The sequence below is a fragment of the Ursus americanus genome, chromosome X (assembly GCF_024610735.1).
Source record: "Ursus americanus isolate L20-20 chromosome X, mUrsAme1.1.p, whole genome shotgun sequence".
NCBI lineage: Eukaryota > Metazoa > Chordata > Mammalia > Carnivora > Ursidae > Ursus > Ursus americanus.
Genome location: NC_142164.1, coordinates 13,950,814 through 13,963,905, shown reverse-complemented (window position 1 = coordinate 13,963,905; position 13,092 = coordinate 13,950,814). Strand labels below are relative to the sequence as shown.

Sequence of the window (13,092 nt, the reverse complement as noted above, 5' to 3'; positions counted from 1 at the left end):
CCCCCCCCCACTTTTGCATTTGAAAATGTTGAGAATTCGAAGCCGATTACCCTTTGGGTTGGAAGGTTGATCCAGTGTGTGTCTAGTGAGTTTGCTATGTAGTGCGTTTAGTGTGTTGTGTGCGTGTTTTGTGGGCGCAGGCTAAGTGTATTGTGTGTGTTTAGTATTTGTACTTGGTTTGCTGTGTTGTGTGCGTGTGTTTACTCTGTTGTGTGTTCGGTTTGTTACGTGCCTATGTTTTTACTGTTTTGTGTGAAGTTTGTTGTGTTACTGGGTTGTGTGTGCTTACTGTTCTTAGTTCTGAGTGTTAACTGTGCTGCGTGATGTTCTCAGCTACCGGCTTGCGTTACTGTGTGTATGTTTGCTGAGTTGTGGCTGGTGTGTCATATATGGGGGGGGGCAGGGGCAGCGGCGAGTATAGCCACCACTCACAAACTAAAGAGTCAACGTTTGGCTCAGACGGAAGTAAGGGAAATCGGCTCTAATTGTAACCGTTTCTCCTCGTTTGGGCCACGGACGGCCAGCAGCAGCTCGGGGCCCGCACGGCGAGCTGGCCGGCCTGGGTCCGTGCTCTGAGTCATCAGGGCCCACGGTGGCGTATGAGGAGGACGCGGCTAATGGGCCGTGAATCTGGAACTGCTACGCTCGCCCCAGGATCGGCGCCCTGCGGCCGCTGAGAGGGCGCTTTCTCAGGCCAGTGAGGCGGCGGGGGCCCAGGCCGGGCTGGACGTCCAGCGCCGCGCCGACGGTGGGAACGATCCTCACGGGGCAAAGAGTGCGTTTGGCCAAAGCGGGTAAAGAGCGTGAGGGGTGCCTGCCCGCCTCGGGCCGGAGGGAAGCCAGGGAGAGGCCCGGCTCCGCCCCGCCGGCCGCTGACTCGAGCCTGGCTCCAGTTCCCCTCAGCAGCGCAAGCTCCGCGGAGCCCACTCGCGGGCGTCCGGCAGCCGCCGCCGCCTCACCTGCCAGGCGCCCGGCCACGGCCCAATCAGCAGCGGTCGCTCGGCTGCGGCTGCCATGTTCCCCGCGCCGCGCTGCCAATCAGTGTGGCGGCGGCCAATGGGCTGCAGGGCCGGGGGTCAGGTGACCGCAGGCCAGCTGGCTCCCCATTGGCGCGCGCTGCGCGGCCTCCCGCTCGGTTTATGTGAGAGGAGTGAGTGATTGACTTTATCAGTCCAAGGACATTACTCTGGAGGCGAAGAGGCTGGGACTCGCGCGGCGAGCGGCGAGGACCGAGCCTGCCTCCAGCCCGCTGCCTGCCCGCCGGCCACGAGCCGGCTCTGCTACTAAGTGCAGCCCAGCCGGGAGGCCCTTGCCGAGGGAGCCTCCTGGCCCCGCGGTGCTGCGCTCTCGGGGAGAGGAGGGGTGCTCGGGACCGGATTGGCCAACTCCGCCCTCCACTTATTATTTTGCTTATTTTTCTTTGTGCGCGCCTGTTAGTTTGTTAAACCAGATCTAGTCCCAGAGTCTTTTCTCCTCCCTTCTCCCCGCTCCTTCTTCCCCCCTCCTCCCCCCCTCCTGCTCCTCTACTTCCCCTCCTCCCTCCTATCCCTCTGCAGGAGACTCTCACAACGACGGAAAGTTGCAGCCCCTGGCACCGCCTTGGGGGTCTCTCGGCAGTGTCCAACCGCCGCCACCCCTCGCCGACTACGGCACTTCGGAGATCTCCTCCTTCGCCCGCACCCTCGCTCAATTCAGCGGTATCGCCTGTGCCCAGAACGCCCCACCCATGACGATGCTCCTGGACGGAGGCCCGCAGTTCCCTGGGCTGGGAGTGGGCAGCTTCGGCGCGCCGCGCCACCACGAGATGTCCAACCGCGAGCCGGCGGGCATGGGGCTGAATCCCTTCGGGGATTCGCCCCACGCCGCCGCTGCCGCTGCCGCCGCCGCCTTCAAGCTGAGCCCCGCCGCGGCTCACGATCTGTCTTCGGGCCAGAGCTCTGCGTTCACGCCGCAGGGCTCGGGTTACGCCAACGCCCTGGGCCATCATCACCACCACCATCACCACCATCACCACGCCAGCCAGGTGCCCAGCTACGGCGGTGCCGCCTCCGCCGCCTTCAACTCCACGCGCGACTTTCTGTTCCGCCAGCGCGGCTCCGGGCTCGGCGAGGCGGCCTCGGGTGGCGGGCAGCACGGGCTCTTTGCCGGCTCGGCGAGCAGCCTGCACGCTCCAGCTGGCATTCCCGAGCCTCCCGGCTACCTGCTCTTCCCCGGGCTGCATGAGCAGGGTGCCGGGCACCCGTCCCCCACAGGGCACGTGGACAACAACCAGGTCCACCTGGGGCTGCGCGGGGAGCTGTTCGGCCGCGCCGACCCGTACCGCCCGGTGGGCAGCCCGCGCACGGACCCCTACACGGCCGGCGCGCAGTTCCCTAACTACAGCCCCATGAACATGAACATGGGCGTGAACGTGGCGGCCCACCACGGGCCCGGCGCCTTCTTCCGTTATATGCGGCAGCCCATCAAACAGGAGCTGTCGTGCAAGTGGATCGACGAGGCTCAGCTGAGCCGGCCCAAGAAGAGCTGCGACCGGACCTTCAGCACCATGCACGAGCTGGTGACACATGTCACCATGGAGCATGTGGGGGGCCCGGAGCAGAACAACCACGTCTGCTACTGGGAGGAGTGCCCTCGCGAGGGCAAGTCCTTCAAAGCGAAGTACAAACTGGTCAACCACATTCGAGTGCACACGGGCGAGAAACCCTTCCCCTGCCCCTTCCCGGGCTGCGGGAAGATCTTTGCCCGCTCCGAGAACCTCAAGATCCACAAGAGGACCCACACAGGTAAGGGGGAAGGCAGGCGGGCGCGGGATTCACCGCGGCACCGCGCCACGAAGCCGACCTGCAGCGAGAGGGAGAGGGGTGGTGACCAAAGAGAGGGGCGGCGCCCCGCCGGGGCCGTACGGGAAAGAAGCGCTGTCAGTGTCCCTCCACCCCTCGCCCTCCCCGCCCCGCGGCGCTTTTGCCCAGTTCTAACTTCCCGGGCAGACGGCTCCGCGGTCTCAGGAACTAATTGGAACCTTCTCGCGCCCAGGAACAAACTGGCGCCGCCTCTTTTTGTCTCTCTTTTCTGGGTTACTAGGAAGGGACTCCGAATGTGATGAGAGCGGATTGCTTACAAGCGACTTAGCTCTCGGCACACATTCGGGGAAGGCAACCATAGAAATGCTAATGGAAACTAACTTTCGGTTACTTCCGCTCTTTTTTACCCTTGATTGGCACATCTCCTAATTAAATGACTGATACTTTTGTCAAACTATTTTTATTTGGAGTTCCAGGTTCATTTCAGCCCTTCGGGAGGAAAGCTAAAGTAGAAAAGGCACCTCAGTTTCGTGGCTTGTTCCGAACATCTTGTAAAAACTGTCCGGAGCCCCTGGGTTTATGTAGTTTTCTCTTTTCGAACGTTAAGCACGACGACCCATGCTTTTTAGTACTGGGTTTAGCAAAAGCGCCGCATTTCAAAGAGGCGAATTAAAAGGTACAAAGAAGGGACTGAACGTGATTGTCCCGTCCCCAGTCCATTGTCCCGCCCGGGCTGGGTTACGTCGCCGAGGTAGCGGCGGAGCGTGGCCACGCGTTGGGGGCCCTGGGCCGGGTGGGATGGAAGCACAAGTTAGGGGAAACTTTGGAGGAGCCAGAGGTTTCCCCATCCTGCGCGAGAACAAAGGGACGCGCAGGTTCAGGGGCCGGCCCTGCCCCACCCCCGCCCCGACCACCACTTCCCAGCCGAGCGGGCTCAACCGGCGCTCTCCATTTTTCTCCAGGGAAACGAGATGCCACAGCCGCCCCCAAGTCGGCGCTCCCTCTCCGGCCAGACCGCCGGGCGCTCCGTCTCCCGCTACTGGGCCCTAGGAAGCCCCGGGCCCTGACCATATTTTCCCCTCTCTGCGTTTTTGCCTCTTGCAGGTGAGAAACCGTTCAAATGTGAATTCGAAGGCTGCGACAGACGCTTCGCCAACAGCAGCGACCGCAAGAAGCACATGCATGTGCACACCTCGGACAAGCCCTATATCTGCAAAGTGTGCGACAAGTCCTACACGCACCCGAGCTCCCTGCGCAAGCACATGAAGGTAATTACCTCTTTATTAGCGGTCGGCGGTTTATAAACACTCGGCCCGACAGCGGGCCGCGGAACGGAAGCGCCCGCGCTGCCAACCCTGTATCTTCCACGTTATATCCGTTATATCCGATTTGCTCCAGCGGTGACACCTTGAACCCATTTTGGGCACCCGGGGGCGGGGGCGGGGGAGAGCACAGTGGGGAGAGCACAGTGGGGAGGAGGAGGGAGCAGAGGGAACAATTGGTTGTTTACTGGGAAGCTCTAACCGAGCTCGCCAGGGCTTGAGGTTGTAGTGGCCGCCTCTTCCCGGCACAGCCGGCGGTGGGAGTCCGGAGTACCCGCGCCGAACCCGGGGGTGGGTGGTTCATTCGCTCTTCGGCTGCCGATCAAACAATAGGGCGGACGAGCGTGGTCTGATTCCCACGCATTTGTCTGCGACCTCGCAGCGCCCAGGGCGCCTGTGCCACCTCTCTCCGTACCTGCTTTCCCAAGCCAAAGCGGGGTTAGTGAAACCTGGGCCGGGAGGGAGGATTTTAGAGGCCCCCAAAGACTAAGTGCTTATCCCACTCCATCCGCGGAGAAAGGGCATGAGTAAGACAGGGTGCTGTATTCCTTTTCCGTAATGCCAGTCTTAGGGCTGAAACTGTTTGTTGGCGACCATCTCCGGGTTTTCTAGACATCGGTAATACGGAAATTAAAAACAAAAAAACCCCAAATCAGCAGCAGTTCTTGTTTAAGTGGGTCACTGGGCGGTCTTGCTCTTATAGTGCTCGAATTCTGCTCTTGTTTTTGCTTGCACAATGCCAGTTGGAATTATATTCATTATAATATATACATGTTAATTTTAGGTTCATGAATCTCAAGGGTCAGATTCCTCCCCTGCTGCCAGTTCAGGCTATGAATCTTCCACTCCACCCGCTATAGCTTCTGCAAACAGTAAAGATACCACTAAAACCCCTTCTGCAGTTCAAACTAGCACCAGCCACAACCCTGGACTTCCTCCCAATTTTAACGAATGGTACGTCTGAGGACAAACACAAACACAAACCCTGTTAACCATAGAATGGACCAAATGCATTTTAAAAAAGGAAACTGAGACCAATCAGATGGAAATGGAGTTTTTAAGGCAAGAGGCCATATATAGGGTTACATCTTGTTAATTGCAATTGTCCAGGAAGGTTTTGGGGCAAGATCCAAAAGTAGCCATGCCCTTTTCTCAGGATTAGAAAATATGTTTTGGCATTTGAAGGGTTTTCAAAAAAAAATCTTTTTCACTGCTTTTTCCTCCTTTTTTCTTGCTCTCTGCACACCCCATTCCTAAACTCCTTCAGCTCATTTTAACACTTGTCCTGTTTCTTGAGAGGAAGTTATAGAAGGCTTGGTGGTGGTGGTGATGTTAAACTGATGGAAATTCTTCGCCTTAGTGGTGATTGTTTAAACTCTCACAGTCTTAAACCGTGCCAAAGTCCTGTTATGTCTTGAACTTTTCCTCAAAGCATTACACTTGTGAATGTATTTTTGTCTAATGGGGTCGAAACTGTTGTTCAGTATTTTTTCAGGCTGAGGATGTGATGTTACTCTACACAGATTGTGACGTTTAGTATACAGTTGCCTTTTGTAATAACTTTTTTTTTGTAAATACATATCCATTGATGCCATATTTATCGTTTGTAATTTAATTATTGCTACAAGTGCCGGGAACTGAACAATATTTATGGAAAAAAGTGTTTTCTAACAAATGCTGTACAGCTTTTGATTATAACTGCTTTAGCATTAAATTTTATTGTTTTGAAAGAAGAACACAATTTACAGTTTTTGAACCACTGACTCCTTTCTCTTGTTTTGTAACAGCCTCCTTCTACAAAGAGGAGACGTAAGCAAATGAAATCTTGTTTGTTGGTATTTATAACTCACTCAGATCCCTTTTTTAATTGTTAAATTATTTTTCTATTACAGTGTAGATTCCTTACAGTGTCAGTTTCCATCTGGGGAGACCCTCCTTTCTTTATCTGTAGCTCAGATGGTTGTTTAACTGCGAGTTTAAATGTGTTTGTCCTGGATTTTCGGCATGCAAATCAAATATTACTGATCAGTTCAGTTAGTGGCCATGACATCTCAATCTTGTATTTCAAAGACTGAGAAGCTGGATTTAATCATCCCTGCCCTACATATATAAACATAAGGTAACCTAATGAGTTTTATGTCCCGTAGTTTTTTATTACCTTACATAAAAATGAACATTGTGGCAGGATGCATGTCTGTGTATTCTATCGAGAGATCACCCATATACATATATATGTTTGTATCTATGACTTATCTAATCTGCCTATCAAATCTATCTAGCTATCTATATATTTTCAAAAGTAAGCGTATGTCTGAAACAGTGGTGATGAGTAAGGCCAGTTGAGCCCGCTTACTTGTGGTTAAAGTGCTTCTTAAAAGAACCAGTCCATTTACAATTTTGGAAGGCAAAGGCTGACTTGTTCTGCTGTATATAGTTCAATTCATAATTATCAGTTATTCATAACATTTTCATAGCGGTGTAATAACTGCAGCGGTTCTGAAATGGTATGATGGAAAGAAAAACATTTGCAAAATATGTATTTTTAAAGTTCATGGTTTGTAGGCACAGATGTTAAGAGCATTGTTTCCATTAAAATCAATAACAATGAAAAATGGTTGTTTGCTTTGTGATAAAATATTAACAATCCATTTAATCTTCAGCGAAGCAACTCATTTGGACAAACAGTTCTTTTACATTTGTTATATGAAAAAACTGATTACTATATTGTGGGGTTGGACTGGGTAGAGTATTGACTTTTTTTTAACTAATTTAGGGTACCGTTTAATATTGAGAGCCCAGTCTCTGCATGAATAACCGGCTTGTGAATCAGCAAATAGAATGGTGGAGATAAGGAATTGTAAAGAATTTAGAAATGTAATGAATAGGCTTAAGTACCTCCTTCTCTTGAAGGGGCAGTGCTCTAGGTTTTTTTGGTGGCCGCCAATTTGGTATTATACATGATCATTTTGAATTATAGAATTTTGTTTATTGTTCTTTTTGAAGAAATAAAGTCTTGGCACATCTTATTTATGTTATAACATTTTTGTATTTAGTGCCTGATTTTTTTTCATGTTCAAATAAATCAACCTTAAATTGAAATGCTCAGAGAACTTCTGATAATTAAAAGAAACTTTGATTTCCTGGATACAGTTGAAGCAGTCTATTTTAAGTTATCTACTGATCTTTGTCAACAATTATTGACAGTTTCTAATTGCAAATTGCTTTGGATGCAGTTTTTTGTTTGTGGAGAATGGGGTTTTTTTGCACTTTCCTCCACCAGTAGACAAGGCAAGGGCCTGAATGCCATGAACAGAGAGATTGGGATGACTTCACAAGTGATGAGCAGGTAACCTGGTCAGTCCACCACTCCTACCCCAGACATTCCAATCTTGACCTTGACATTGAGGGTGCTGGACCAAATTCCTGTTTCAGGATTTTTCCTTCATTTCAAACCAGAGGCCGTTTTAAATGCTCAGCAGGTTTGCAGAAAGTGTATATTCATAATATTGGTGCTGAATGTCTTCCAACCTAAGTCTGAATAGTGTTTTTAGTCTGAAATATGCATTGAACTTCCACAGTTTACTGTTTTCTCCATGAATTTCCTCTCCACCCCCAACTTAACCTAATCTTAAGTGGGCGTTGACTGGTGGGTTGGTTGCAGGAGTCTCTCAGAAACTTGCTTCTCCTCCCTGCCAGTAAAAATACTAAATATCTCTTTAGGAGACATAAAGAAGAGTTTGATTTTTCCTTAGCAGGCTTGGTTTTATTCTACCATAAAATTTTACAGTAAAGCACTGTTGTCCTAAGAGGGGAAGATACCAATTAATAATGATGATAAGTAACATTAAGTAAAAACTTTGCTGCCCCTCTGCGTGATTTCCTCTAATTCTGGTGTAGCATCATGTTTCTCAAATAGCCTATGTCCTCTGCCCTGTCATTTGTTGGCAAAGAAAAGTTTATTTTAGTAGAAAACTTTTCACAGATTTTCTTCCTGTAATCTGACTCTGGGAGTGCACATTTATATTCTTGAATTTTCAGTAAATACCTTAAAGAATAAGCACCCCCCCAAACAAAAAACCTTGCAACCCTAAAGATGGATCAGCTGGAAACCATGAATGTCAACTGGGCTCTTAGTGATCTACCTGTTATGTTCCTTCTTGCACCTGGTAAGACCTTTGTTAAAAGTCCATTATCTTTTCGAAAATGGGTGGTTTAGTTTAAGATTTCCACTGTTGGGTGGGGAAAGGGGAGGGGTCTATTTCCCAGCCGGCAGAAGTCTGGCCTTCATCCAGTTTGGAAGGTTAAAGATCAGGGTCCAGGCTAAGCGGGGCAGTGGGTCTCAGCTACTGCGAAGGTTGGAGAGCGAGCAGGGACCGCCTCCGCTCACAAAGCCTCCCTGGAAAGTAGTGCTCAGGACCTTCTCGCCCCTCCCCCCTTCTTGCCGCCTGCTGTCCCCTTGCCGCTGCGCCCCTGGCACCCTCTCCTCCCCCGATAAGCTCCCCCCGCCCCCGCAAACAGGAGAGAAGTCGAAGGGCCTCTTGCCACTCAAGTTTCTATAAGAATAGCCACTGGCGTGCCCATGCCCCGAAGGGCGGGTTCTCTGCCTGGCAGCTAGGCTGCTTTTCTCTCTGGCTGGCTGACCCTCGAGGCTTTGCCCCGGGGATGAGGCCAGGCGTTTCGGAAGTCAGGGCTCCCGCTCCGCGCTCCTCGGGCCCCTCGTCGGGGCGCCCAGGGTCCCTGTGCACACACGAAGCTTTTGCAAGTCCTGGTCGAAGCTCGGGCCGGGGGGAGGGGACCTCGTTTCCTAGGGTCAATTCTCTCGCGGTCTCGGCCCGCTGACCCTTTGACCTCCACCTACAGGGCCCTTGGCGGCCGTAAGCCGGCGGTCGCCCGGGTTCCGCGGACGCTTCGCGCCCCATCGCCTCCCGGCCTCATTAGGCCGGCGGGGCTGTAAAGCAGGAATCAGCCGCTGCCTAATCCGGACCTGGGGTCAATACGAGCCCAAACAATGGTGAGCTCCGAAGGCCACAGCGTAGCGGTGGCCGCAAACTTTGTGTTCCATTCATTTTCTCCAGGCGGTGGGGGTGGGAGGAGGGAGGGAGGCACTCGGACGCCCGGAGGCCGCTCCCGGCTGCCGCTGCCGGGGCTCCTAGGCGGGCGTCCTCTAGCTCGGCCCTCCCGGTTTCTTCGCAGGGCTTGGGGCGGGAGGGGAGTGAGGCCCGAGGCCTGGTTGGCGGCCCGTGTGGGGGTGCGAGTGTCCGAGGGCCGGCCCGGAGGGGGCCGCCCCCGCGCCGGGAGCACACTTTGAAGTGGGTTTTTAGCGCGCACGTGCGAGAGCCGGGCCGGGGCCCGAGCAGGGACCCGCTGCGAGGAAAGAGTAGGCTCGGCCGGGGCCCCAACCCCTCCCCCGCTCCCCGTCGCTCGGGCCTTTTCAAGCCCGCCGGCCCCCCCCTCCGCCCCCACTCCCGCGCAGGCGCACACCCCGCAGCCGTCGAGCCGCTCCGGCGGCCAGGGGGTGGGGGGGGAGAGTTGAAAGCGGCTTTGCAGCGCTGCGGCCTCGGCGGCGCGGGGAGGGAGGGAGGGGAGGAGAGGGGTGTGGGGAAGGGGGGTGGTTTTGGGGCGGCTCTCGAGTGGTGAATATGGCGGCCGGATGCGAACCCCCGCGGAGCGCAGCAAAGCGCTGACTGAGGGCTGCCGAACTGTTGTGTGCTTTAAACTCCCTGGTTCTTCCTCGGCTCCGAGCGCCTCGCGGGAGAATGTAGGTCGTGGCGGCCGAACGCAAAATTGTGGGAAAAAAAACGGAAGCGAAGAAGTTCTTCCAGGGCATTCTGGGCGTGGGAAGTTGGCGAGCCTTCTGGGGGTTGGGGCTCCCGGGGGACTTGGACTTGAAGCCCGCTGGAGGCCGCCCCACCCTCCCATCCCGACTGAAAAACCTCTGCTCCGGGCCCTCAGGGGTGGGGGATGCCATTTTGAGTTCTTGTGCTGGGCCGGGAGTCCGCGGCAAGTCCGACCCCCTCAAAATGCCACAGAGAGGACGCTGTCTTCTCCAGGACAATGGCGGGGCCCGGGAGGGGAGCACGCAGGTACCATTTCCATATAAAACGTGCCATTGCGAGTTCGAACCCTACACGTTGTTCGGGCCCCGTTTTCTTCATATCTCATTTAACCGTGGGCCTTTGAGAAATGGCACTGTCGTAGCTTTTGTGTGTGCTGTAACAGCTGGTGATCCTAAGCTAAGGGCGGGGGGGAGGGTCACAGTCCCGAAAACTTTCATTCAGCTTTTGCTTAACTGCCTAAATCCTGGCCGGTGAAAGAACCCCTGGTAGCTCTGGGATCTCGAGCTCATGTTTTTTTTTTTTTTTTTTTTCTGCAGAAAAAGGTTGTAGATTCACCTTTGGATGTGTGTTTCGGGAGGACCAAAAAAAGGGGGGGGGATAAAAAGATGTAGCTGTTGACCCCCGCCTCCCAGGAAAATAAGCGGCACAAATTCTTTCAGGTTGCGTCTTCGTGGAGACCAACAGCTAAACGAAAAGGCAGCCTTCTCGGGGCTGCCCACTGTCGAGCATTTGGGCACCTGAGGGTGTGGGGCAGTTCCCGGGGGGCCACCTTGGGAAGGGTCCCAGGTGGGTGGGCAGGTCATTAACAAAGCTGGCCCAGATCTGGGGGGAAATCTGCAAAACAGTGCCTTTATCTGCAGAGAACAATTGATGGGGTTGTCTTTCCTCCTTTTCAGTGCACAAAGAAGACGGCTTTGGAGCAAGAATTTGGAATATGCATTTAAGTTGTCGTGCTTTGCATTGGAAACCCCTGGGCAATTAAAATAATAAGCATGCCTTGTAGTATTTTCTGTCCTTTTCTTATGTGTAATTCCTGCAAGTCAAAGGGGCTGTAGCCCCTTCTGCAGTTTGGAAACTTGTTTTGAAATTGCCACCAAACAGATCTTTTTTCCCCCTTTGGTTGAAGTTTCCTTCCAGGGCTTAGCCACTCCCCCCACCCCCTCACTGGAATGGAGTATTGACATCTTTGAGAGATCAAAGGAGGTAGATGGTGTTTGGTCTCTACTTTTATTTTTCCATGCTGTAGTTTGAACCCTGAGCTTTGAGCTTTTCCCTGGTTAAATCTCTCGGTACTGAAAGTGTGAAAAATGAAAAGTTCATTAACTTGAAAAACCTTTAGCCAATGGTTAGGCAGTTTGTCTCTCTAAGAACTACAGAGCCTGGATTGTCTCTTAAATTGACATTAAAATCAAGCTAAAGATGCACTGGTGAATTGTCTCCCCTGGATACCTGCGGTGTTCTTTGGGTCATTTGATATGGTAAAACTGGTAGATTTGCATTGGAGTTATGTGAATGGAATTTCTGCAAAACTGGATGAGTGATAAGTTGGTAGAACTCTTATATTTGTTTGAGGAATCTGAAGGGCACTGCTTTTCCCACTGAGACTTGGTTTCTGTCATAACCATTGAAATTTAGAGCTTGAAAAACACTGAGTTTGCAGGAGGCATTAAAAGGGGGAGTGGTTCAGAGTACTTGGACTCCTAATAACACAGGAGCAAAACTTCTTTGAACAGGATTCAAGAAACTCTGGTTTCAACAAAATCTCATAAAATGAAAGAAAATATCTTTCTTTAAAAATCATACAACAAAGCAAACAATTTTGCATATTTTTAATGTGATGACAGTTCAACCTGTTGACTAATCTGATGCATAGAGAGAAATGTGAGTTTACGGTAACTGTAGAAATAGCCGGCACCAGATGGCAAGTTTATTATGTTCCATCCCTAATAGGATGTGTATGCTGGCTAACATGTTGCATTGAAACACAATGTATGTGAAGACCATTGGAACGTATGGTGTTAAAAAGAAAAGATTCCATTGTGTTCTATTATAAACTACCATTTAAAACAACGTATCCAGTAACATTTTAAGAAATTTTTCTAAGAGTAAATATAGCCTGTTTTGACCTATCTGCAGTTCACTTTTTGTTTTTTTGCCAGTGTTGTCCTGCTTGGTATCCGGGACAGTCTCTAATTCCTGACGAAGAACTTGATACTGACGTTGGTATGCAGCAGCCAGCCCTCCATAACACTACCTATCCTAAATGCAGGGTTAATGCCGAACCTACTGTGCAAGAAATGATTTACTGATGAGGTTTCAAAGAAAACCACATCAATTTGGATGTCTGTTACCTTGAAGTGATCATTTTAAGAGTAGTAGCTTCTTCCCTAGGTATAAAAAGACTATTTTCTTCTTTTGGTGTATTTCAGTCTGTGTTGAGCAATCGTCTGTGAAATGAAAAAGCAAAAATGCTACCCCCCCCGCCCCCCCACCCCCACCCCCGCCCCTGCACGCCCTGCCACTTTAGGATTATAAATGGGAAGATGGAGGTGAAGACTGGCCTAATTCATAACCCAGTGTGTATTATCTCATGCATTGTGTTGACCTTGTTGAAAATCTCTTTCAAATATCTGCATTCCACATGTAGAGCTCAAGTGTTTAAAACTAGAAACACGAATGCTTGTTTTGCTATTCTGTATATTTGTGTTCAAAAAGCAGTACCCAGGATCCCTACAATTGTTGTTTGACTTAAATAAAACCATTAAAATGTTGTGTGATCATTGTTTTATTACGGTGACAACTTGACAACTCTAACTCCTAAATAATGTTGATTAACCTGTTGAATTGAGACCATTTATATTCTCGTCACACTTTTCCTGGTATAGCTGGGCTTTCACTGAGAAATAAACCTGCAAAAAAACCAAACCAAACCAACCCACTGAACAAACTCCAACCCCCTGTGTTGAGCTCACAGTGTTTTTCCAGAGGGACTCGGGGCCAGGTGCTGGGGAAGTCAGGGGAAAAATTCAGAGTGGAGGATTGATAGGGGCGATTAGAAGGAAGGACGGGAGGCAGGAGTTTGGAGGACCAAGAGCTTGTGGACACCACTCTTTGGGTGAGAAAGACAAAGCT

General features: G+C 51.2%; 1 protein-coding gene across 2 annotated transcripts; it reads left to right on the top strand.

The window, feature by feature from the left end:
* Positions 1 to 1,577: 1,577 nt before the first annotated feature.
* On the top strand, positions 1,578 to 12,560 carry ZIC3 (Zic family zinc finger 3). 2 transcript variants are annotated; one of them, XM_087859653.1, is made up of 3 exons: positions 1,578 to 2,783; positions 3,906 to 4,069; positions 12,120 to 12,560. In XM_087859653.1, exons 1-3 carry the CDS (start codon positions 1,727 to 1,729, stop codon positions 12,267 to 12,269), a joined length of 1,371 nt encoding a protein of 456 aa, XP_087715779.1. In that variant the 5' UTR covers positions 1,578 to 1,726; the 3' UTR covers positions 12,270 to 12,560. The 2 variants fall into 2 exon arrangements, with proteins under 2 accessions (XP_087715779.1, XP_045653135.1); XM_045797179.2 differs by lacking the exon at positions 12,120 to 12,560 and adding an exon at positions 4,908 to 7,078.
* The last annotated feature ends 532 nt before the right edge of the window (positions 12,561 to 13,092 follow it).

Bases quoted from the DNA above. Each gene is read 5' to 3' on its own strand.
- ZIC3 (XM_045797179.2), top strand. From the start codon at position 1,727: ATGACGATGCTCCTGGACGGAGGCCCGCAGTTCCCTGGGCTGGGAGTG. The intron at 2,784-3,905 runs GTAAGGGGGAAG...TGCCTCTTGCAG, and splicing joins CCACAAGAGGACCCACACAG to GTGAGAAACCGTTCAAATGT. The intron at 4,070-4,907 runs GTAATTACCTCT...TGTTAATTTTAG, and splicing joins CCCTGCGCAAGCACATGAAG to GTTCATGAATCTCAAGGGTC.